The sequence below is a fragment of the Temnothorax nylanderi genome, unplaced genomic scaffold (genome assembly GCF_030848795.1).
Source record: "Temnothorax nylanderi isolate EJ_2023f unplaced genomic scaffold, tnyl_v1.0 TNYL_tig0003_pilon, whole genome shotgun sequence".
In the NCBI taxonomy this organism is placed as follows: domain Eukaryota; kingdom Metazoa; phylum Arthropoda; class Insecta; order Hymenoptera; family Formicidae; genus Temnothorax; species Temnothorax nylanderi.
In genome coordinates, this window is record NW_027249065.1 from 1,117,143 (window position 1) to 1,144,401 (window position 27,259).

Below are 27,259 nucleotides of genomic sequence, written 5' to 3' on the forward strand. Positions count from 1 at the left end.
TCAGAGTTCGGGTTTTCACAACGTTTTGCAGCTTGAAAAGTTATTACTGGTTATTACTTAGGGCTTATTTAGGTTGACTTTTCGACACAATATTGCTGTAATATAGTTTCCACATTTTTTTTCAGATATTCTTTTCCATATTCTTGTCTTTATGTAAATACATTTATGAAATGCTAATGCTAAAATATTTAAATCGAAAGCAACGTCATAACGCCACAATATGATGATACGTAAATTTGATACCGTGTTGACTACGAAATTATTCTTACACAAAGTAGCAAAAGATGTTGGACATTAGATACATCGATACAGATACTCTTTACCGCGAGCAGACGCGAGTGTATGTACTTAGGTACACAGATACGCGCGCGTGCGAACACGGAAGAAAATGGAAGAGATACACGAGTTTGTAGGAAGCAGGAGCACCGGAAATTCGTATCTATCCTCCGGGGTAACCCGAGAAACCCGAGGACCAACATCCATGGTCCACCTTCTCTGTCTCTCTCTCCCTCTCCCTCTCCCTCTCTCTCTCTCTCTCTCTCTCTCTCTCTCTCTCTCTCTCTCTCTCTCTCTCTCTCTCTCTCGAGTAAATTCTATCTTCCTTGCGTCCCCTGCCGGTGCACCTTCCGCCCCATTCTCTCGAGTTTCTTTTTTATTCGCTCCTTTCCATTAACGTCTTTTCTTTTCCGCGCTCGCAAAACTTTCTCATTATCTCAGCGAAAATGCGCGACTCTCTTTCTCAGGCTGAGTATACGATTCAATTGGTTTTTTTTGTTTCGAATAAGGAAGCGATCCTGGGTATTGACCCTGATAGGCGAATCTTATTTACGTAGTATTGTTCAGTTATTTTTAATTCCCATTGCATTTCGAATCTGATCTTATTTTTTATTTATTACGCATTTCTCTTTTTAGCTTGTTGGTCTCTAGAATATTAATTGCTTTATAGTTTCATAGAATGATTTAAATAAATTATTACAAAATAATTTATTTACAAAACAAACTGGATTATTTTGGCGTTAATATTTTATAACTTTTAACTTTTAATATCATCTCGTAAACGTGTAATGATTATATTGATTATTATGTCAGATATCTAAACTCATTTTATTTTCGCTGAATATGACTGGATATGACGTGGCGTTCTACTAATAAGATGGGCTAATAGAATGCTTGCTTAATAGAATTGTCGGTAGTGAAAGCACGAACGGATGTAACGCATCGTAGCAAATCGGACACGACGGACGTTCCTTTGAAGTTTAATTCCCGGTGTAATTAGAGTCACGCCCGGCCATACAAAGTCGACCATGCGCATCGTTACGACGACATTGTTCTCGCCGGCTGTAAATTCGTGTCTCGCGGTACTAGGGCTAACGATTATATATACGATGGGATTCAAGTTATTCGTTGAATTTTCGACGCAGCGTTTTTCGCTGCCGCTCGTCAACGTGACAAAGGGGAGCGAGATGTGCGAGAACAGGCGAGACGGCATTCTACTACCGGCTTTCGCGAATTGCATCGCGAAAGTTTTCACGAGGACTTTTGTTTCATTTGGAAACAGAATTCGGTTATTTCGTTTTTGAACCCGACGTCAAAGATTTTTGCCGAGCACAACAAAACGCTTTGATACCTTGAATTCGTACACGTCATTAACGAACATGCATTGTTTCAAGACTGATATTAATAATGCTAATTGAAACATCTTTCTGACATCCTGAGCTGCGGCCCGCAGATTTTCGTGCGAGTTCTCTTCTCTATTTTCCTCGCGAACGCAAATTATACTAGCTAGTTTGGCGCATATATTTTCCGCTTGTAACTGCTTTATGAAATATTGCGAAGCGGAAATGGCTGCGGGCAAAAAATATACACAATTCACAAGTCTACTGTTCACAAGTTCGCAATTACAGATAAATTAAAACGATAATACAAATTATGAAAAAAATTTACTAGATGCTCACTGCAACTCAATTTTTTTGTAACAAATGATGTCAATTATCTCGTTTAAGTAATCATATATTTTCTAAATGAAATTAATTTTAAAAACCCCGAAACATTTAAATGAAAAGTTATATAATATTTATGCTTTAATTGCTTTGTTGTTGTTTTTTTCTAATACAATAACTTGCATTAGATATCTTTGATTTATTGAGAGATATCTTAGTTTATACGAAACTTAACTTACCCATCTATCAGTGGCACGTCCCTTAGAATTCTTCGAGCTGCCGCGAGGCGATCTCCTGCGTGGGCCGCGAGCAAGATCCTCGTCAGTAGCTGACCAAGGACCATCACGCCCACCACCATCCTCATCCTCCTCCTCGCTGGACCCGCAACGCGTCTTTACTAATGTCCTCATGCCATCACCATTAACCCACCGGCTCACCCGCAGCACTTCCTTCAACCGGGTTGCAGGATGGCCAGGATGTAATAGGATCGTGGATCCTTCGCTTCGAGTTGCGCGTCTAGTTAACTTTCCCGAAAGGGTTATTCAGCGTGACCATATTCTTAATCGATGATAATTTTAAAACGCATCCTTCGTCAAGGGTAGAGATTTATCTTTATTTCTCGAAACTTTTCTCTCAAACTCGGAGACTATTCTGTAAGATCTTAATAGTGAGTTCTCCGGGATTCGGGAGAGATCCGGCAATGTTTTTCATTGATAAGATCGGCCGGAACCACGCACTCGATTTTATCACCCCCCCACACGTGGAGACACTTCTTTTCTCTTGCTAGGATAACAGAGTTTAAGGATCACTGCTTGCCTTCCTCTTCAACCGGCGCTTCTTATCTTCGGCGCATTCGTCTTCACACATCCTCGAGCCCACCCCAATTTCTCACATTCAGCGGGCTCGAAGGTCCACTTTTTCCGCTGTCGCGATAGCTACTTCGGGGCCCTCCCTGCCTTCGTTCTATCCCCAACCTTTCAGATTAACCCTCCGATCTCATCGCCATACACTCCGTCCGATGCAGCCGCTCCGCGTTTCTTATTCCTTTCGTCTTTCTTGTTCCCCGAGTGGAATGCTCTCTTTGTCCAACTGCGTGCCACTCGTCCCACCATTTAATATCTCCGCGCTGCAAAGCCGAGTCTTTAATGCGGTCGTCGGTCCTTGAGCACAGCACCGCGTTTTAACCGATTCATCCAACTCCTGCCGTAGTTCGAAATTCTTTCGTCCACTTTCGAAATTAATCTTCCGTCCCGTTGAAACGCGCCGTTTGTCAATGCTGCCGTTCGCTCGACTGTTTCCAGGTTGATTCTTCGCCGGCATTCACCTGGTCGATCGAGAAATCAATTACTCGACGAGCTCCTCTTCGATCAAACTATTCTTAATCGCTCGTAAAATGTACTTCTTATGCTTTTCTCACTTCGACCTCACCCGCTGCAAATTCTTCGAAGGCAAAGATGACTTTTCGAAGCATCGAGTTGCCTCGGGGATTTGCTTCGATAGTTTGATCAGGGAGACAGGCTTTCAGAGGTTTCCCCCGTTCCTTGCGTCGTCTTTCTATCCGCCCTTAAGGATTGAAGGCCCCCTTACCGAGTAGCGCCCTTATCGACTTCTTCGCCGGCGCTCGAGAGATGTAAAGCCGATCGGTAATCGAAGACACGTCGCCCACTTTCCGCGATCCTCGCCAATGTAAAGTGCCGCTGGTTGAAACCACTTAAGCGAGGTTATCGATGTCGATGGTCTTTAATTTACGTCGGCACCAACCTTGGGCTCGTGCTCGACGCGCTTTGATCGAGCTATCCCGCAACGGGTGTATTTAAGGAAATTGAATTCCAGTTAGTCGAAGTTCTGTTAATTAAGGCGGCATTTCGAATGTCGAATCTTCTCACGTCTTTCACCGTCTTGTCTAAATCGCGCTATACTCACAACTCGTGCCACCTTATACAGCTGAGAGTTTCACAGGATTGGTACCTTGCCGGGGGTGTTGTACTAAGGATCCCACAGGCGGTCCGCTCGTTACGTCCTTATAAAGATTAATTAGAGCGGTGAGACGAAGATGTCGTGTTACCCGAGCGCGAAAACCTTTCCTCGTGTCTTTCTTTATTCCCGCGGTCGGGGATCAGTGTTCCGGCATGTTTTCTGATACGCGATCCATCTTCCGGTATCCTCGTGACGCACGGTTTTCTCTTTTTCTCTTTCGAGAAGCAGTCCTTTTTTCCTCTTCGTTGTTACTAAATCACTTGCATCGGTGTTTCATAACCGCGCGGCGAATGTCACTGTCACACAACGCGACCCGTAAATCCGTTGCGATTAATTCGGCACTCGATTAAGTTCCGCGATTAATTACGCACTTGAAATGGGGCGGATGCATCTCATGGTGGGGCCAACGGCTTCGTTGTCAGTCGGAAATGGATCGCCGTGCTATTCGGTCCGGATATTTTCTAACTTCCGCTGACCTGTAAGAGGTAGATTTTTCTAACTCGTAGCCCGGCTTGTGAAGAATTATCGCGTGGAGGAATCTTCAACGAAGATTATTTCAGATCGGCGAATTGGCAGTTCACGCGAATTGATAGTTGAATTAAAATTATCGCAAAGTTTTAAAATACGCGTAAATATCTTATGTTATTTTCGGAAATTATCAACTTGATCAAATTGCATTTTAAAATTTGTTTGCCAGTGCGTTGCGCAATAGCCCGAATAAATCGATAGTGGGTCAAAAGGACGTAATTAAAAATTAATATTCCCATTAACAATTGGCTTTTGAATTGCGACTATGCTGCTTTGTATCCGGGAGAAATTAATGCTACTCGGAGTTCCCGAGCGAAGCGAGTAGAATTTTCGGTCTCCCTGTAGCAATAATATGATTATCTCCTCCATTAATGTCTTACTCTCGTCAAAATTAATAGAGACCAGATTGGTTAGCATCGCGTCGGATTACGGAAAGGCGATCAAGTCGGTGCACGATATAATTGATGACTATAATCCGTTCGTCACTGTTGTTCCCGTAGGTATTACCATCGCAACATTTCGAGTTATCGTAACATCAAACGTCACGATGATAATTCCCCGTAATCATTTCCAACCGTGCTTTTTTTTTGACACGTAATCTCATTGCGTCCGTCACGCCGGGCGCGTAATCTTCTTAACACGAGTGCGGTTAGTAATTCGACAGCTTATAGAAGACCGGACAAAACCGGAGCGGGGACGATGGCTCGCAACAACGAGGCCGTTAACGTCGATTGCGACTAATGAGTTAGCTTGTTCATAATTATCGGCAGACGCGGCCGCCCGCTCACGCCTGATTACCGCCGTGATACACGGTATTTATCTGCATGCCGATGATTAATTAATGCTAACGGCATTAACGATCGTGTCTTTTCAACAGCTGCGGCACACGTTTGTGTACTATGTGCCCTTTAATACGACGAATTTCAGTATCTCCTCCGTTCGTTTTGAAGGATTTTGAAATATCTATTCGCTCGGTGAACACATTTCGAAGTTTGAGAGATAATGATCGGTGCGAGAATTTAATTAAAACAAGCGTTGCCTACATCAATCATACATATGCTTGTTAATTAATTTAGTAACGTTTTTTATTATATAGAAAAAATACGGCAGATAACACGGTGAAAAGTTTGGAATAATTCTAGATTTTTTTTGTATAACGGATATATTTATCTAGCATCTGTTATTGTTTGTCGAAACTACGTGTCTATTCGAGCTTTTAATGAAAAACTGATGTCACACAGAGAAACTCAACAAAATTTCATTTCTCATATCGAATGCAGGTCATCGCGGTGATTCGATTTTTTTTTATTTGCCGTTCGAGTATATTTTTTTTACAACCAGGCACGTTCGACGGCGCTAATTGATGCGAGGGAACTTCGTCGACGCCGTGAGTTTAATATTCGAAGACGCGCGCGAACGTCCATATTTTAGCGTGACGTGGAAAAGTGACAAGTTAATTTAGCGACCGGTAAGATGTACAGCTATCGCTGATAGCGGCAGACTTTTTCCGCAAAACGAACACGCGAATCGATGGAGATGCATCTGACAGCTGCGTTTCTCGGTAGACATTTCGAGCGTTTCTTTCAAAAACGTATCGAATCACCGTGAAGTTGCTGGAATTGCTTTCGGCGAAACTTTGCGTCCGTAAAGAGAAGTCCTACTTATTCTCCGCGCGAGTTACGCAAGCAGACTTTTCTGTCAAACACGAATGGGGGCACCGTGAAACTGCGAATGATATTTTAGGCTGATATGCGAACTTATGCGAAATCACTCATCGCTGTAATCTATTTGTACAGCAAATGAATTATCTCCCGAAACTATCTTTCTTCTGCGGAGTAATCGCATCACAATTTTTCTTCGCAACTCACATGCAAATATTTCAATATTTTGTATTAAAATCTTTTTCTTACGCGCAACTGCAACGAAGGGTGTTATTTAAATAAACGCGACGCTTCTCCGCGAGATCTTATCGCGGGCGTTTCTCTCCACTCTTGTACAAAAATTCCGGTCGTCGTTCCGCGGGACGGTTCACGTCTCATAAAAGTCCGCGCGCGGATGCAGGGCGCATCTGTTCCGGTCGTAAAAAGTCACAGAAGTGCTTCCCGATATAAGATCCTCCACGCGACTTTCCTCGCGATTGCCCGCGCAAAACTTTTCCCAAGCTTTTCGATATAAGTTTTTGTCCTTACGAGAGCGAGATTACGAGATCCTGTTTACGGGCGTATACGGATGTGGAAACGGGATGTTAGGACATGCTCCGGCAAAATCCGGCATGCCCTCGAAATTTCGTACGTGATCCTATTTCGCTCTCTTCTGCGACGTGCGGTGGGATAGATCGGCGCAATCACGACCGATATACCGATGGGGTGGTTCCGTCGGGTGGGTGCGTCGCGACGCGGACGACGGCGCGGATCGTGCCGTTGCTCGCGGTCCGGAGTTGAAGACCCGACTGATGGAAACGCACGCAGGAACTCCGGCACACTCGAGAGCGCAGGCGCCTCCGCGTCTCTCTGCTATCTTCTTCCGTTACACGGAGGCTGCCTCGTCGCGCCGCGCCGCGCCGCGCCGCGCCGCATCGCGCCGATCCGCGCCGCGCTGTACCCGCGACGCGCATCTCCGATGTCGCTGGTACCTTTCAAAGTGTCGCTACTCTCTTCGACACCGCGCGATCTTAGGCTGAGCACGCGCCACCTTCTTTTTCCGCTATCTTTGCTGAACTCTCGCGCGAGGGTGCATACGTGCGCTCCGACAACACATATGTCACAAAGATTGTATACATGGTTTACCGAAGCACAGAGTAGCTTCGCGCGTGCTTAAACTCGCGCTACCCGGTGTTGACGAAGTTTCACTTCAGATATTTACGATATTTACGATACTATTATTTTCTTAGCGACAGGGTAACGCTTTATTTATTATCATTGCACTTTCGCGTAATAGAGCAGCGGATTTTGCGAGGATTGTGTATACGGTTTGCCAAAACAGATAATGCCGCGTGTGTTTAAAGTAGCTATTCCGTGCGTTTCAATTTTATTTCGGAGATTTATATTATCCTTCGGCGGAGAGTAACGCTTTATTTATTCATTGAATTTTTGCGAAGCGAATTAGTGAATTTTCTTGCAGATTACTTGGGATTGGCTGAAATTAAATTTCTTCCCTTCTGAGCAAACGCGTCAAACTTCTATCGTATATACGCATGCAAGTTTTACAGCGTAGAGACTTACTCGTTCGCGTAAAGTAGTGAAAAAAAAAGAAGCCACTGTGCGGTCGCCCTTTACGTCCGGGTTTCAGCTGGTCTTCTTTCCTTGGCGGAATTACCGGCACTCCCGAAGATGGGTCTGTAACCTCGCAATTTTATATCGACCCGTCGCTGCCAAACGAGAACTTTTACCCGCGGTCCCGAGCGGCGGGATGGGGGTCTAATTAAACGCAGGAGAGCGCAGAGTGCATCTGTGCATCCGTAAGTTACAACACGTTTTTATTTTACTTCACTCTAGCGGGAGCGCGCGATGCTGACATCGCGAATGTATTTGTCGCTCTATATAGTCTATGCGAATTCATTCTAAGTTTCCCCTCGGACAGCGCGTCGGGAATTATTGCTCGGGGAAGTTCTCTGCAAGGAAAGTTGTCAGGTCCTCGCGTCATTGTTATGTATCATGCGGCAACTTTATATCGTATCTTCCTTCGACTTCCGACGCATCGCGATATACTGTCTCGCCAATGGTCCTGTTACTTCCCTGGGATACAGGATGCGCGCAGTTTTTGTAGCTTTTATTTCAACGAAATGCGCACACGTCTTTCACGGAAAATATCTTCTTCGACGTTTCGCATTCGTATCTTACTTCGTCTCAGCGTGTTGTCTTTTTGAACGATGTGAAACAAGGACCCGCCAAGTTTTTCCAAGTTCAAGATACGCTGGGTTTCTGTCTCGTAGTTACAAAACACTGCCGTGGTTACAAGATTTCGATACTCTCCCTTTTGAATTTTTCTTCCGCATGCCTATGCTATTTCGTACTGCGATATCTGCGTTAGTGGCAAAATGATTGGCCTTGAGAATAAAATGTCCGCGAAAAAGAACAGAGCAACATAGGTAGAGAAGTAGGAGGATTCTGCTCATTAATGTCTCCGTGGGGGAACTGCGTGGACTACAATTTCGTAAATTACTTTACACCGCTGCGCGAGCTTTTGTAGCATAGATAATAACGGAGCAAGGGAAATTTTTGCATTGTAGGAGGGAAGGAAAATATGCCGAGAAATAATTTCGCATATTTGTCTCTCTTTTTCCCTGGGGAAGACTGGACAGAATTATTGTTATATTTAGATAGCTTCATGGAGGTGCGACAAAATGGAAGACTGCTAAATACTTTGACGCGGGCAACGCGTCAAGGCAACAAAATATGATTCAATATTTTATTAACTTTTTGTGGAACAGTAGAAAGAAATCACACATTTTAGACCATTATAGTAGTGCTACACGAATCTCAGAGAGAATGAAGAACTTTTTTAGATTCCAATCGAGATTATGCGGATGACCGGCCGAAAATCCGTAAAACGAACCGAAGAGTTTACAGAGGACGGATCTAATTTCGCGTGTATTACGATGATAAACGGATCTACCTGAGCGATAGGAAGATGGAGGCTGGCTCGCCGGGACTTTATTCGGTCCGAGCCATCCCGCCACCTCTATCGAGTTATCCTTTCGTTAGCTTGGCCTAATCTTCTTTTTTGATCGCCTCTTCGCTACGCTCTCGATCTCCGCTTCCTACCACAACCCGTTCTCATAACCATGATTCTCGCCACGCTTCTCCAGCTCCTCCATCTCTCTCTCTCTCTTTTCTTTCTCTGATCTGGCTCTATAATCGTCGGCATATTCGTTCGTCTCTCATTGGCCCAATGCAAATTTCGAAAAGCCTTCGGCTCTGGCCATAAATCAGGTTAACGTTATTCAGGCTTGCCCGTCGGCTAATCGAAGTCGTATGCGTTCTATGTGCACGTCACATTGAACAGGCGCCGTCATCACAATCTCACACTGCCCTCTTTTCCGCCCGAGTCCATCGCAATTGCGGTCGTTGCAATTATGATAACGATAATCAGATGGAATGGTCGCCTACGGCTTTTTGACGTTCTCTCGTTGAAATTGTTACTTGTCTCGCCTTTCGATGATTATCTAATATTTCAAAAAGTGAAAAAACAAAAATACAAAACGGACGTACATTTAAAGAATATGCTTGCTTGCCCCTGAGACATTAGAAAACCATTCATATTCATATTCTATAACAATATCTTCCCTATATTGCTATTCATTTTTTATTGTATTAAATAATTGCAATTTTATTAATAAACATTTTTTGTAAAATTGATAAAATGCGCAGAATGAAAACTTATACTTGATTTAACAAACTTAATTTGGAAAACAACAATGGAAATATTAATCGACTTTATATACTGGCCATTATAATCGCCAAGACAATACGACCACGATTTAGTTCGATTATCGTCAACACGCTCTTTTAATCAATTTATATTGGTTAAAAGAGCGTCTTGTGAGACGATAATCGAACCAAATCGTGGTCGTATTGTCTTGGCGATTATAATGGCCAGTAGAGTCGATTAATATTTCCATTGTTGTTTATTATTTGACTGGCGAAGTAAAAGTGATTTATTCTGTTGATTTGGAAAGATTTGCTCGTCAGACTCAATTGTAACGGAAACATACCCTTCCGCTCATCACTTTAATAGCGTAGCAGACTTTTATTGCTAGATTTACAATGCAGGAATTGTCTTATAATTTCTATCCTCTTTTTTTTCTCGTAATCCGATTCAATTTAACGTCAGCCGGCAAACGTGATATTCGACGCACAAAGTCAAAACCGGCCTCGATCCAGAATAACCGCGGCGACACTCGATTATTGGGAAGAAATAGCGTGAGAAGTATAGATAAAAGACGGAGAAAATATAATACAACCGGCAAGAAATTCCGCCTGGTACGAGGTATCTCTAGCTGGCTTTCGATCGACGCTGCGTTTCGTGTGAGACTATATACAGAGCGGTGGGCGTTATCGGATCGAATTCAATTTTGGCGTAGAGAATAAAAGCGACGACGAATGTACGAATATTGGGTCATGGTAAGCGAGGAGCTTGCATGCAAAGGGACACGAGTGATAAATTCTGCAACAGCAATCGGTATTACGGAATTTGACTTCTTTCATCAAAGAGTCGTTTTGAATTTCTATTCATTTTTTGCCGATGTTGAATTGCTATTTATTCACTTTGGATAAAGAGTTTACGAGACCGATCATAATTTTATTTGGAAATCCTAATAAAATATAAGAAAGTAATCGAAATATTGAATCTATATAAGTAACGGATATTAATTGAGATGCTCGGTGTGGTACCTGGTGAATGCGGAAAAATGAACTGGCTTTCTGGCTTCAAAGCTTCTTACATCAAAATCTATGAGTAGAATAATGGTACAAGCTGTCTTCTTTCTTTCGTCGATAAATCTTCTTTGTCTTTCAAAAGTAATTTTTCAAAACGTATCGCATTATTTAAACATCATAAATTTTATTAACTTGGTTAGGCATTTAAAAAAGTTACATAAAGTTCATTTATCTTAAAATCTCTCTTTTGACAAATGTTGCGCCTTGGCTTTTCATGCAGTTATAGCAAGCAATAATTATAATATGTATTAATAATTATAGCAAGTAAATAATACTTTCCAACGTACGATTAATATATAAGGTAGGTACCATTATAAGCTGTCGTCCATTATGCTGGAATAACTGCTCGCGATAGCAGGCGACACTCGATTATTGGGAGAAATAGCGTGAGAAATATGAATAAAGCCGGGCATATATTGCACCATCTGTATGGTATTGTGCAACGATTCGCATGGTACTACCGGCGTATCTTCGAGTATTCGATTGTAATTAGAATTTATTGCGATAGACCGGGAGGCACCAATACACAAAAGACGCTTTGCATCGATCGCCAGTTGGGGCACGAAATCGTGCAATTTATCGTAAAAAGCGTAAACGTATTAGCGAATTTATTCGATTCGATGGTGAATTTTCTGTCTCTTTGATCACGCTATCGATGAACCGTAACAATTTGTAACGACAGAATCTGCTATTTTTTTATTTTTACATTGATCAACGATATTGAAAATTATTCAATTTTCGCGTGGAACTCCGCGTATTTTCACGCACGTACATGCACGGGAATGGAAAAAGGCACCGCTTGCCACGCCGTCACTAAAATACCCGATGATGAATCGGACTTCGACGCAGATATTTTCACGGCTCATTCATAATATACGGCTACAACCGGGGCTATCTCTTCAAATTGCGTCCACGCCCAAAGTGGCGATCTCGACGTAATAACGACATCGGCCGGGCGTTACGCGATACCTACCATTAGTCTCATCGACCGAATATCGATTGACCCGCTGTGCGCGGCTAGAAGAGAGTATTCGATGAATTCCGGGAGGGAGCGACGGAACGGTTGTAACTGAGAATACAAGGCGCCGACGATTTTTCATGTCGCTCCGCGCGTGAATTATTCATCGGTCGTGATAGGCATAAAAGTCGCGAGTCCGGGATGAAAATGTTTCGTGTGTGAATGTAGACCGAACGGTTTCCGAATCGCGTACTTAAAACGGACAGCTTTGCGATGTCGGAAAGAGGAGAGACTCGGCCCGCCTCGTCTCGCGTCGTTGATCTCGTATGTGACGTAATAGTAAGATATTTTTTAATGGATATTCGTGGTAATGTGGCAGCACGATAATTGACGATACAGCGAGTTGTATCGCAACGAAATATTTCACGGTATTCTTTCTTATTTTGGCCTTTTAACGAGACAAAAATAAAGATTGATATTCTTTTGGAGCCGCGACAGTGTGGAGTAAGAAAAGTAATTCGTCAAAAGGATTACGTAGATCGATCATGTAGATTTATATTCGCTCTCGAATATTGCAATAAATTAAGAGCCGAAATTAATATAAGGTTCCGATTGTCGCTCAGCTGATTTATGAAGAATGAAGATTTCTTGTGGAAAATTTTCTCCTACCAAGTTTTCATAAATTATTGTACCATTTGCTTTCATCCCACGGTGATTTTGTTTCACCGTTTTATCAACGGGGGTCTTGGGATATCCGTTGGAAAAGTCGTTTATTCGGGCGCGATTCATCTATCTGTAGGAGCCGCCGCGTGACGGAAGGCAAAAGGGCGCAGCGGCGTTTATTTCCTTGCGTACGATGCAAACCTCCGCAGAGACGGGGCAAGCGGACCATTGCAGGTGGCAGATTGCGTCGCTGCAGAGTCGACGTGTCGCACCTATGAGAAATTACCTAGTGGCATGCGGTGCGGTTCTCAAGCACCTGTCTAACGACGCATTTCCATATACACGCGTGGCCCGGCCCTACACACGAAGCTCCCTTGTGTATAACTCCCGTGCCCGTGTACACAAGTCGATGCCTGCCCCGCAACGTGCTCGTGACAGCTCCGTGGAGCCCGAAACAAGATCCTTCTTGAGTCTAACGGCTTAAGTGCTCCTGCCGCGCGCGTACGCTTGTGAATGCACCTTTACCTGCTCCAGGAAGCAGGGCGGTCGGTGGTAGATGGGGGATTGAGGGCAAAGGAGAACCGGGACGAGAATGGAACCGTCTGCGATTCGGGAGTCTACTACGATCGATTATCGATAAATGCCTCGTGGAATGCTCCCGATGGTCTGATTGTTAGACGCGGCCTCTTCAGCGCCGATTAACGGCCTGGCGCTGTCGTAACCATCTTCGGCGCGAAGATAGATGCATCTTGGAAATCGTAATAAATGGCACCGCGAGTTCTCTTTCGGTATTTATTGCAAACCGTCGCACAATCAGGTTAATAAAAGCGCAAGCCTCGTTACGTTTATTGCCGCGAATGATTTCTTTATTAATTCAAGTGGCCCTACATTTTTGAGTGATCCACTTAAAGCAATAATTTGCGCTACGTTCAACGTTGAATATGCAGTAGAGATAAGTAATGAGCTCTAATCAAAATTTAATTCATGCTTATGTCACATTGTACATTTATCTTTTTGCTAACTCAAATTAAGAATTCTATCTTGGCAATTTGTCAGACTAAATTGAAAGCCTATAATCCATAGGATTTACGTCAGGTAACATTACAATGCAATTTACGGGTGTAACATGCAATCAATTATCGATAAATCGCGGGTCGGTCCCGAACGACGTTATATAGATTCCCTTTAGCTTTTGGGGAGTGTTAGCTAGCCGGAGGGTGCCGACATTTCACATGGCAGCCGACTGGATTCTTTCCAGTCACTTAACACGACGGGAAAGAAAAATAGACCGGCGCGACGATTTATAGATTTTCTTTACGCTGCGAGAAATTTCACTTCTGCCGTTGCGCTGCAACACCAGTCTCCACTTATCGCCGATCAAATTTTCCGTTTGATTATTTGAAAACAATGAAGTTGAGAAGCTGCGTGTAGAAGGAAGGATGATTCGGAGTAAATTTTAGTGTATCTACAGAAGGAAGAAATAAAAACATGTTTGAAAAGTCGACAGGATCTCTTCATGCATCAAGAAATATTTGAAACTTTAATCAACGAAAAACGATGTAGACGTAATTAATGAAACATGTCTAGCTCGAGGGTGCCTCGAGCAGTGCGTGTTTTCTTCAAAGTTAGTCACTACTTCGAGAGTCACTACAGACTTACATGCAAATGCGCTTCATGCGAAAAACATCCTACTGTTTGCTACAATGATCCGTGCGCTCAACAACAAGAATCTTCTGTTTTTTTTCTTGACGATACGAATTCGTTAATGGCCGAAAGGAAATGCTCGTTCTTTACTTTCGTGAAGTTGCTCTTCACCTTTCCTGTTGTTCCAACTTTGACCCAGATAGTCAACGACGCCGCTAGCGAACAAGTTCTACGGGTAAGCAGAAATTGTTCCTAATTGTTAAATGCTGTTTCCCTCGACCTTTTACATTCTTCTCGTTATCATCTGTAAACTGCACCGCACAGATACGGCTATTTCCTCCGCTTAAATTTCGAGATACGGTCTTGAAGGAAAATTCATGGGACAGGATAATATTCGTTGAGGGAAGATAATATTCGTCGGCAGATTAGTGCAGTTGTAAAAGGAATGTACGCGCGCAATCTTCGATTTTCCGCCGATGTAGAAATTCTTCTTTCGTGAATGCAATTTTAAGAATCCGTGAAGAAGTAAGTTCTAGATAATCCGCATTGGATCCTCCTTAATCAAATCGACTCATTGTCAGATACGATATCAGCTTTTGCGTCATAACTGCATAATGATATGGTGGTATCACCACGCAAGACGATAGATCCATTTGTCAGATTCGACGTGTCGTGAGTTATGATCGCTCCCTTCTCTCCCTTTCGCCTGCAGCGCTCGCAATTCATCCACTTCCCATATTCGCGAGATTCCTCCGGGCCCCTGCCGATTCTTCTCGCCGCGGCTTTATCTCTCGCATCTCCAGTGCCTGCGAAGGAAACGAAAACGAAGGATAGGAATAGCATTCGCGCCGGACCAAGTGCGCGCCGGCCAATGCATGCTGATAAACCCGTCGGACGAATTTAAATCCCGCGATGGCGTCCGCGGTGGCCTCTTCCTCCGCTCTTGCCAGAGATCCATGCTCCTCGATCCCTGGATCCTTCGCGTTGCAACAATTTCTTCAGCCGCCGCGCTGCGGCTTAAATGTATCACGCCGGACGATTTATTAACCCATTTCACGGGCAGACATTGCGAACTTCGAGGATTTCGCGCGTCGAGATAGATACCGATAACTTTCCACGTTGGAACGAGCCCCCGCCGTCTTCGTGCTCTGGCGGAGCTTTCGTGATTGCGATGCCGGCCATTTTCCCAGCGAGAATATTTGCGATCTGATGGATAGCCCGCGGTATCTCGACACCAGAGAACTCGGGCATAAATAATATTTTCGTTGCGTATCTCGCGAACCATTTTATTGAAATTGCAGACAAATTTCTGAAAATTTGACGGTGAATTTTTGTAGAAAATTTCTGATGGTTGTGTTGAGCGTAGATTTTTAGTTTGTAACTAATTACTCATCTTTTGTGAATTAAAAACTCGCAGTTTTTATTTTGAAATTTACTTAACATCGTAAGACTGACAGAAATATTAATGCCCATTGCTTTTGTTGATTACCGTTCCTCATTAGCAGAGCTTGCGTCAATGAATAAAATACTTCGCTCGTTAAAATAAAAGCGTATTAAAAAAGCAGCCGGCTGAAAGTACTCCCGAATAAGCAGCCCAACATAATTAATGTTACTGAAACATAAACTCCATCCTCATTAACAATTATTATTGAAACTTATGAATACGTACTCACACAGTTCTGTTCGCGTTAAATTGAATATTTTTTTTCTATTTTTTCAAGACACAGCTTCGCTGTATTAATAATGTAAAAAATTTTCAAGTTAACAGCTATTGGAAATACGCGTTTTGAGCTTGGAAATATGATCAGTGTGGAAAATCTGACGACATGTAGAAAATTGTTAGTAATTCATAAAAGTGCCCGCGGAATTTGGCCGGCGGCCAGAGTCGTGTTGGTATTCGTTGATGGCGACGAAATCGGCGTAGTTACTTGTTTCAGCCGTAACGATTTATTCTCTAGGGTAGAATTTAAAAAGTGAGTAGATTACTTATATATTGTAAGACTTTTACTCGCCTTTGTCGTACAACTTATGCACCTATCACGACGTGTAGGCCAATTTTATCTCGTGCATTGATTGCAAGTTTATGATTGCATGTTACAAGTCCATGATTAAAATTATCATTGCAAATCTGACAATTATTACCTTATGATTGCAAATTACGAAAAGTCAGGTTTAATTAAATTTTGAATAGATCGGGGCAGGGACCCGGACCGGACGAAAATATCGGTTCGGTTCAGGTTTCGGTCCATTAAAATACTTAATAAAGGTTTCGGTTTCGATTTCGGTTTTCTAGCCAACAAAAGTACCGGTATTGCGCAAATTACAGTTTTTTTCCGGTTCCGGTTCTTGAAATTTTTATTAAATTAAATTGTTTACGGTTCCGGTCCGACAAAAATACCGGTTACGGTATTTTCGGTTTCGGTTCCGGTTCCGGTCCGGGTCCTTACTTTAAATTAACGTCAGGCAGTTGCCATTGTCTTTCCCCGTGATATCTCTTCATCTCCCGGTGAAGGACGTTTGCCAAGGAATAATTTCGTGTTGAAAGGGATAAATTTAGCAGTAGGCGGCTCGCGAGCTGGTAAGCCATCTGCAAATGCACGTGTACTCTGGTCGGCTAAACAGATACAATGAGACTTCCTGTGTGCATAGAGAGACCGAGTCCTTTTGTCCATTGGATCGCCCATGTAGGATAGTGTGACCAAATGCCGGTAAAGCCTTTTGTTTCATGTGGGCTACGCACGCATCCTCGAGACACTCGCGCTATACCGTTCGAGGAGTGCGCGAGACTATCCATAAAATGTACTTGGGCAAAGCGCGCATATAATTCCACGTGTGTAATTTCAGGTACCGCGTATAATTAATCCTTTAATTAAAATTGTGTTCTCTTTGTCCGGCGACTCACCTCTGTCGTACTAGACGGCGGAGCGTCTCGAGGCGACGATGCGATCATTCCCCGGCTTGAAACACTTTTCGAGACGGCCATTAACGCAAATTTTCCGTTTGCATTTCCCGAGCTTCCATTTTCTCTTCCGCGTTTTTCTTCCTCTTTTAACTTTTACTTGCTTTCAATCGATCATTTTACGCAGTATACATTTAACCGCTAAATGTCGAACTGTCAATACGGAACTCGTGATTCGCGTATTTATGTACGCGAGATACGCCATCGGTAACCAGTCATCATCGCGGAAAAACGATAACGATAATTGCGAGATAAAATCGACATCGTTTCACTGAAATTGGATATGTAACTAAATTAATTCAAAACTGTAGGGGAACGCGGAGCACAATTTATATTTACATATAAAGTTTGCCGCGTAAAGCCCTCTGAGAAATTTGCTATTATTTCTATTTTAATCGCCGAGTGAAAACGTTTGCGACTTCATATTTTCGCAAATGCAGAAGTTTTGGTATTATACATAAGCCGAAATTAATGCCGGATATATCTCGCCTCTTAGGCACGTTCTCCATTCGTTGAATATGTATGAGGAGTTAACGGAAACGTACTTTAATAGTACGAAAATACCTTCATAATCATTACTGTACTACGTTTTCGCTGAATAGCGTAATACGCGCCACCGTAAATCGCGTATTACTCTCCCGGTCGCTCCCGGTATTCTAAGACCCAATTATGATTCCATTAATATATACGCACTATTCCTCTTTGACTTGATTTAAATATCGTGCGCCAGTCTGTTCGACAGCGACTGAGTGCGTGGCTTAACTCCATGGCAGATCGGACAATTTTATTACCGGTGTACAGATACAGGCTGCACGTGTCCTCACTTTGCGCACTCGTAGCGCACTTTAAATCAAGGACCCGGACCGGATGAAGATATCGGTTCGGTTCCGGTTTCGGTCCATTAAGATACTTAATAAAGGTTTCGGTTTCGATTTCGTTTTTCTAGCTAACAAAAATACCGGTATTGCGCAAATTACAATTTTTTTCCGGTTCCGGTTCATTAAAATTTTCTTGAAATTTTTATTAAATTAAATTGTTTACATATGCATACTGCGTATGGTGGATATATATATACTTATAAGTTGTAAATCTTAATTCTTGATACATATGTTTTTATTTTACATTACATACACATGTTTTTATTTTTTATTTTAATTTATACGGATTGTATAAAATATGTTTAATAATTAATAATATATTTCAATAAATGATGTTATTTCGACGTAGATGTCATTTCTTCGTTATTTTCAATGTTTTCATATTCTGGTCTTAATTTTTTTGAAGATATAATGACTTTTAACGGTACCGGTTTTATTATAGACTTTATAAAATTTCCATACGGTTTACGGTTCTGGTCCGACAAAAACACGGGTTACGATATGCGGTTTTCGGTTTCGGTTCCGGTCCGGTCCGGGTCCCTGCTTAGAATATTGTACTATGACTTTTTATGCGTTGTTTATATTTATTTATGTAACAACAAATCTCTGTATACTTTACGTACTTTGCATACGTTCGGGCATTACTATACTTACATTTTTATTAATGCGTATGATTCACACGTTCTGATGCTTTCCGATATTTAAATTGGAGTTGCATATGCATTAAACAATAATGCAATTCTCTCGTTCTCTTTCCGGAGAACACGCATTTCTCATTCCCACGTTACGAATGCAGGTACTCAAATATCTTTCCTCGGTAATTTATGCATTCGGTAACGGCTAGAAATGAACTTTAATCTAGTTTTCATCTCAGACTATTTCAAACATACCTAAGTTATTTTAAATCTCGTTAATATGAAATCTCATTAAATATCTGCGAAATCGTTAATTTAATCGGACGAGAGAAATACGCGATCGCGTTAATAAAAATCTTTCTCACCTTTCTTCGCGCTGTGGAGATTATCAATAAAGCAACAGTTATCTAATTGCAAGAGACATGTATTGACGTATCTAGCGTAAGATATTAAATTGACAGACTCTCCCATCGTGCCCAGACGCGAAATATTCTTTGCATTTCCGGAATTCACTCTAATCGCAAGTCAGCAGACAACGGCATAGTTTGACGTAAAGGAATTTCCGGTGCACGCTGCGTGCATCAACAACGGGGAGGCGCGCGTTGTCCGTGCGATTGTACGCGTGCATTGTTACCTCAACAAATCTGCCTCGAATCAGCGATGGATCTGCCGTACGTTTGTAACTAACCGCACTGTACCCTCTCAAATGCACTTTGCATGCGGCGCGATAGGTGCCTAACTTCCAGCAGAATTAGATAACCAAACGAGCATTCGCGTACCGCACCGGGGCCCCCCTTCCGCGCGCTCTTCTCCCCGCACGAGTAATAGTTCGATCGTTTTCGGAATATGCGAGTGTTAGCTACGCGCGAGTGTCCGACTTGATTTAAATATCGTGCGCCAGTCTGTTCGACAGCGGCTGAGTGCGTGGCTTAGCTCCATGGCAGATCGGACAATTTTATTATCGGTGTGCAGATACAAGCTGTACGTATCCTCACTTTGCGCACTCGTAGCGCACTTTAAATTAACGTCAGGCAGTTGCCATTGTCTTTCCCCGTGATATCTCTTCATCCCCGGGTGAAGGACGTTTGATGTTTCAGAATAATGACAATCGAAATTTTATGATTATTTTCAGCTCATCAAAGTAACCTGCTCTTATATTTTAATATTGTATCCCCATAAGGTATGAATCTGGGACGTGTGAAGTTAGCACCCCAACATTAAAGTTCCGTAGTTCTGATCTGAGTTTCTACTTCATTTCGAAGAGATTAAGAGTTCCCTATAGTTTATAGAAAGAGTTCCGCTGATTAACAGTCGAATCAAATAAATTGCAAATCTCGATAATTTAAGGTAACAGCAGCAAATTAAATTAAAGAAATTTATTAAACGATTATGTACTGTGATATCTTTTTATGTACTGTGATAAGAAAGACGAACGAAATAATAGAAAGTCGGAAATCTCGGTGGAACTTTGCGATCTGCACAGCTTGCGTATAGTGGAAGTAATTTTCAGCTTGCGTGCAGGTGTAAATCGAGCACGATCTCGGTACTGCAAACTAACCACGGAGTTTCGTATAATTTTATTACTTACTTACGCGTTGTATCGCTAAACCGTAGTTGCATTATATTAACAGGTTTATCGAGGGAGAAGGAGGGGAGTGGAGTTATATAGTTTGCTTAGCATTAGAAAATTAACGTTTACAATCAACTTACGGATATCACCCTTAAACAGGTTGATCGGTGCGCTCTGCGCAATTTTTAAAGAAAGCTCTTAGTTTCGATTATCGCGCCGAGAATAAACAATAGCACTTACTCGTCTATTATCTAGGAGCATACTTTATACAGATGCGTTTGCACTTTTCCTTGATTGGATGGTCATTGTCGTTAGTTTCCTTATCTCGCAGCCAGCGCGACTGCGGAACAATTGCATCGGCAACGATGTGACCAACGTTCCGACTCGCGAAAACACGTAGTCTTTCGCTTTCCTATCGCATTGTTGCATTCAGTTCCTTCGTTGTTTTCCTTGCGCGACGACGGGATAATTCGCTAATGGAGGGACAACTCGCAATTACTCCGGCGTTGTCCTTATCGCCTTTTGCAGCGACACTTTCTTGGAATACCTATTGTTATCCCCGTTCTGGCGACATATTTTGCGCGCTATTCGAAAACAACTTTATATCGGGTACCATCGCCGCTTAATTGTATTAATTAATTAACTACCGAGAACTACCAGTGAGACCGACTTACAGGCACATTACGGTAACAAGTTTGCGGTTGTGGAAAGACGGAAGTTGCTCTAGGTCAAAGTTGAACACGATGGGGACGTCGAGGCAAGCCATTCAATCCGCAAACAGGATTTATCTTCGCCCGCTCACTCGTCTCGCGTATCCTCATTTTGTCTCTCGCACCTCTCTTTGTCTTTCCCCTGTGATTCCCACGTTCAACAAAGAGACAATTTCCTGATGGACGAGCATTCCGAAATGTTTCATTGGCCGCTCGCTTGAAACTTCAAAGTAACTCCTAAGCAATTTACTGCGCTGTTTAAAATGTAAAATTTCAATTCAAAACTCTCGCGAAGGATCTATTCCGAAGTAAAAAAAATGTCGAATTGTATAACTTCTGATTATCATCGTATTTTTGTGCAGTCATGAAGCTAGAATCAAAGGTGTAACATTTCGATTTGAAGGTACGCAGAGCGACGGAGGAAGATGGGACTGATAATTCGATTCGCAAATACAATTTATTTCCTTTTGTTCTCTTACCGTGTCGGTCTGTCCTTCCTGCTTCTCTTAGCCTTGAACCTTTTTGCCCTTTGATTCACTTATCACGCTAAAAGACGATTTACTGCAGATGGACCAACGTCTGCGGGACGACTTTCACTTTGTTGCCTTTTTCAAAGTGATGTATGTCCGCAATATCGCTCATCCTTTCATATGTTCTTATTTCAGAAAACATTTTTTGCTAACAATATAATTTATAAAAATATTTTCTTATTAATTTTTTATGTCCGTGTTATACCAACCGAGACTTGATTAAATATTTCTCGAATTAATCAGATCTTTTTCTCTGGAATTTATCGCGCTATCGGAGACGGACATATCTGTCCTTTTAATCTTAAAGCATGGCAACACCTTTATAGCGAAACGCGCCGTGAACGATATAGAGGCGTCAATTCAATCCACAAACGGGATTTATCGTCCCATCTCCTTTCTGCCTCTCATCCCCGCCCATAGATCTCTCGTCTGCCTCGATTTTCTTATCGTGCGGAAAGATTCTCCGACGGAGAGATGCTCCCCGAAGATTTCTAAAGTGTTTTTTTTTCTTTCGGATCTTCCAGAAATGACGCTTATCCAGAGTTACCATTGTTCGATCTGTATCGTTCCGCGATTCTACTGCAAACCCTCGAAAAGTTCCGATCAATATAGTAAATTGAAAGTCGAGTTTATAACGTCCAACGTTGACAAGTTGTCGCCGAATGAGTTACAACGTCGTGGAAGATCCTCGAGGGCATTAACGGATTACGCGTGCTCATGCCTAAAGCCAAATCGATTCTCCCTGAATAATCGATCCATTATCCAGCACGCGAGATAGATGCATCGCTTTCGGTGTATCGAAGGATTTCTCAATGTACACACACGTCCTAACCCTCGCTTCTAAGAAATTGCTTTCATGAATTGCAGCTTGCCGGGAGAAATTAGTACCGTCTGTAAATTATTCTTAAGTCGAAGAATTACGACCACGACCCTCGGTACCTAAGGAATTACATTGGAAGTTAACTTTTGGATCGTCTTTTAAATTAGATTTATATATTTGCGTGAAGTTTTCTGCTGAAGTACGGTCGAACTTTCCCAATATTAACGCGCTGATACCGTCATCTCGGCGCAATTAACATGTCCGTACTTTAATCTATCCTTTCCCCCATTATTTGTTTATATCCTCGCGGATAAAATTTCTTGCACAGCAGCATAAAAATACGCTCTTTGCCATAAACCTTAAATATTGTCTCTCTTCCGTGGAAAAACGAGCCGTCGTTTACGTCGGCTTTATACCAAGAGGCCAGGGCGGTGGAAAAATGAAAGGATCGTAAAGTGGTGAAAACTTTATATTTCAAAGGTGTCAACAACGCTCGAGTAATGTCTGACTAACGAGAAACAACGCTTAATGGGATACCTGCGAGCCTGCGCCACGATCGAGCCGTAATCGTTTTCTCGAACGACGCCATCGCCGAGAAAATACAAAGCGAGTAACGTAGAACGGTATTCAGTTGGATGGTTTCCTACGACAGGGTTAAAGAATACAGAGTTTTAATGTAAAACGTGACTTTCGTCGATTATGTGCAATATTTAGTTTAAAAGCAGTACAAATTACATTTCTTAAAATATCGAATTTAGGTAAAATGCTAACACAAAATTAATGCGACGTACGTTTAGCTTGAAAATAAATGAGTACCGTATTTCGTCGTATAATAAATTAAAAAAGCCAAGGTGGAGCACTTAAAGAGTTATAAATTTAATGTATCGTTAAATATGATTAAATATGACCTATTTTTAAGTATTTCTTTTCTCTCTCTCTCTCTCTCTCTCTCTCTCTCTCTCTCTCTCTCTCTCTCTCTCTCTCAAGTTAAATTTGTTTTAATTAATAAAATTTTACAGTTATTTTTAAATTAATGAATATATGGAATATGAATAAAAACTCGTTAAAAAAGTGATCTAAAAGGAAATCAAACATTATGTAATTTATTTCAATATGCTTTCATGAATTGCTCCACTAGATATTTTTTTCTTAATTTTTGTTGACGTATATTGTAACTTCTTTTATACGTTTTGTGCTTCTAAGCAACCCTGTCGTGTATTCGCGTTATAATTCATGCATTAAATTCACACAGTCTTTGTGAGCCTCCTCACATCCGGTGATTTCGTGATCTTTAGAACGTCTTTTATGGGCGGTGTCACTGAAATCGCTGCGCTTCCTTCCGAGAGTATGTATTCTTCATGAAGGGGCGGGGATTCGAAGTGGTGGCCGAAGCTTTTGAAATGCCCGTGACCGTGGTTTTCAAACATATGGTGATGATGGTCCTCGTGGTGCTTATGATGATGGTCATGTCCATGCTTATGGTGGTGGTCTTCGTGATGCTTATGACCTTCGTGATGCTTGTGATGATGTTTATGGTCGTGTCCCTCGTGATGATCATGATCCTCATGGTGATGATGATGCCCATGATGATCATGATGATGCTTATGGTCGTGGCCGTGCTTATGATCTTCTTTATGGTGGTGACCATGCTTATGGGACTCATGATGATGATGCTTATGGTCTTCATGGTGACCATGATGATGATCTTCGTGATGGCCATGGTGATGGTCTTCCTTGTGACCGTGTTTATGTTCATGGCCGTGCTTGTGGTGATGATCTTCGTGATGGTGATGCTTGTGATGCTCGTGATGGCCATGGTGATGCTCTTCATGATGGTCATGCTTTTGATCGTGATGATGCTTGTGATGATGGTCTTCGTGATGATGATGCTTATGATCTTCATGATGGCCATGTTTATGGTCATGTCCGTGTTTGTGGTGATGGTCTTCATGGTGGCCGTGATGATGCTCTTCGTGATGGTCGTGCTTGTGCTCGTGTCCGTGATGATGCTTATGTTCCTCTTTATGCCCATGCTTGTGGTGCTCTTTATGCTCGTGTCCATGGTGATGATGATGTTTCTCAGTTTCCTTATGACTATGATGATGATGATGCTCGTTAACGTGATGATGGTCATGGTGATGATGATGCTCATTATGATGATGATGCTTGTGATGATGGTGATGCTCAGACTGGTGCTTATGTTCCTCGTGGTGTTCATGCTTCGAATGGTGATGATGCCCATGATGGTGCTTATGCTCTCCATGATGTTTATGCTCGTGACCATGCTTGTGGCCGTGTTTGTGGTGATGTCCATGTTTGTGTTCGTGACCATGATGATGCTTATGTTCCTCATGGTGCTTTTGTCCATGATCATGATGGTGCCCTTGGTGATGATGCTCATCATGATGGTGTTTATGATCTTCGTGATGTTTATGTTCCTCGTGATGATCATGGTGGTGCTTATGCTCATGACCATGGTGATGCTTATGTCCATGATGATGGCCGTGCTTGGCATGGTGGTCATGATGTGAATGGTGGTCATGATGATGACCGTGATGATGTCCGTGATGATGTCCATGGTGGAAGGAATGGGATTTATGGTGAAACGCCCTGTCGAAATCGTGAATTCTGCGTTGCGATTCAACGACCGGTGGAGTCACGAAGGTGACGTGACCAATTGGTGGCGATGTCTCGGTTATCCGCGTTATGATCTGCTTGGGTTGCGGAGTGATTCGTGGAACGATGCTGGCACCGAGACCCACGCCAAAAGTCGTTTCGAGAAGCGGGAGTGGAGTTTGGCCATTTAACGGTAACAATGGCTGCGGGAAGGTTAGCCCGAGATCGGCTAGCTGTCGTTTCTTCTGATTTCTTTCGGCCGGCGCAATAATGCCCGGCAGCTTCTCGAGCACGAACGGCCGCGGCGGCTGCAATTGTCCCGGCAGGTTGATGGAGCCGACCAGTTCTTGCTTGGCCGGCGACACCTGCGGTCGAATCTCATCTCGTGTTTTAGGTTCCTGGCCGGTCGCTGCCGCCAGCAACAGACCGACGACCGGAAACCACGCCTAGGATGACAGACGATCTCGGTAAATGGAACCTGTTCGTGGAACGGCGATGTCTTTTGGATTGTTAATCTAGTAGCAACTTATCATTAGCGCTGAATTTTGATTATTTGTAATAATTATAGCACGTGAGAATATGACATCTTGGATATAATTATTTACTTTTATAATTCTATTATAATTTGTTCTTATACCTGAATTATGACGATTCAGATTGTAAGCCTATTGTCCATTACCTAATCGCATTCTAAATAGAGAGATAGTTCTTCTAAAGAAACGACCCGAATAATGGGCGTTTAACTTCCAATAGATATAAAGCGTGTCGTATCAGACAGAGTCAGTTTTGTCGCACACACGTGTACGCGTGCACGCTCGAGCGGAAGAGCCGGAGATAATATCCAGTAAATCGTCGGGGAGTCGTTTTATCGCGCTTCGGTCTTCTTGCCGCGGATTCCCTGCAGGAAGAAAGGGAGAGAGATCGTTCGACTAACGAGAACCGAAATCACATCTCGAGCCGTTAGGAAAATCAGCGTGGTCAGCTGGCGGTATGTTTGCCGCAAGAAATCAATTAATCACGCTCGAATATAATCTCGCCGGTGATTTATTCGAATTTCCAGTAGGATTGACGCGCGTAGGAATTGGGAATCAGCCGAAGACGATATCAAATTACATTCTTAGAAATCCGCTTTTGCGATTTACCCGCGGGATTGAACTTATACTCGGCCGAAATTGACGAAAGTAGATTGAATCTATGATGCGATTTCGCGCTTTATTTTCTCCGGCTTTATTTAATTGAGCGGTTTTCCAAACCGGGGTTTCTTACTTATATAAACCGTTTTGTTCTTAGCTATCATTACTGATCTATAGAAATGAAAATTAGGTTACCGTGCGAATGTATATTTTCTTAATCTATTTTGCGCTCGGAAATTGTACTATGTTATTTTAACACGGGGTGAATTTTATTTACAGCGAATTCTATTTTCAGATTTTATACTATAAAATTAAATACGTGATGCAAAGCTTCGAAAATAAGAAATTATTAAAATATAGGAAGTCTGCGACCAACAAACGCAATTATAGATTCAACCGACCCAAATGCAATTATAAATTCAGAAATACCCAGTGAATTCTATTCTCTCAAGTCTAATGTAAACTTTAGAACGGATAATATCGCCAAATGTATGTCAATTGCAAACGAGACCGACGTTGAACGATATGAAGAAGCTTTCAGAACGATTACTCAATGCTTTCGATGCGGGGATAATTAAACGCTATATCCAATTGGAATAGAAAGAGTCCTGCCGAGGGAACTTCAGAAAGTCGGAATCTCGGTTTCCCTTTCCATCGTTTCTCCTTCCGCAATATCTCATTCCATGGCGTCGCGACACCGTCGCCTCCGCCGCCGCTAATTTCCTCGTTCCGTAGTAGCAGCAAGCTGGCGGTGGCGTCCGTGCGAAGCGCTGATATATTCTTCTTGAAATGCAAATGTTCCGGCGCTTAATAACTCGGGATTTAATCAGCGACAAAGCAATTTATATAAAAGATTCCGGATGCTGACGACGACGACGACGACGACGACGACGACGACGACGACGCCCGACGTCAACTGAACGCGGGCGGCGCCGTCCGCGATGAGGATCAGAAACGGCGAGACGTGTTTTGCACGTGGGGGGCGGTCTGCCCCGTCTTTCTCTATTACAAACTTCCGGCCACGTTTTTAGCCGAATTAACACGATACAGAGGGACGCGTTTGAGCTTCCGAAACGCGAAATTTTCCAGGCGCACGTCAATTAACCGCAAATGTTTCATTGCTCGCAATCGATGACGGACGTCCTAATGACTTTTATCTGTGACATTTGTACGTCACAACTGTCCGCAAACTCGCGCCGGATACATTCGGACTGAAATCCAAACGGATGTCAACGATAAATTTGGAGCTTTGTATCACGTA

The 27,259-nt window shown here is 42.6% G+C and overlaps 2 protein-coding genes across 3 annotated transcripts in view; one reads left to right on the forward strand and one right to left on the reverse strand.

Annotated features, from left to right (window-relative positions):
• LOC139771040 (dipeptidase 1) overlaps positions 1-6,884 on the reverse strand; it is a 75,954-nt gene extending 69,070 nt beyond the window's left edge. The window contains exons 1-2 of one of the 2 annotated variants that reach the window (XM_071703483.1): positions 6,635-6,884; positions 2,180-4,393 (exon numbers count right to left, since the gene is read on the reverse strand). In XM_071703483.1, the coding sequence (XP_071559584.1) occupies positions 2,180-2,304 (125 nt within the window). In that variant the 5' untranslated portion in view covers positions 2,305-4,393; positions 6,635-6,884. The other variant, XM_071703493.1, reaches the window with a different exon arrangement.
• The window catches only part of Vermilion (Tryptophan 2,3-dioxygenase vermilion), a 227,492-nt gene that overhangs the window by 7,445 nt on the left and 192,788 nt on the right, over positions 1-27,259 (forward strand). The gene's annotated exons all lie outside the window — the stretch shown is intronic.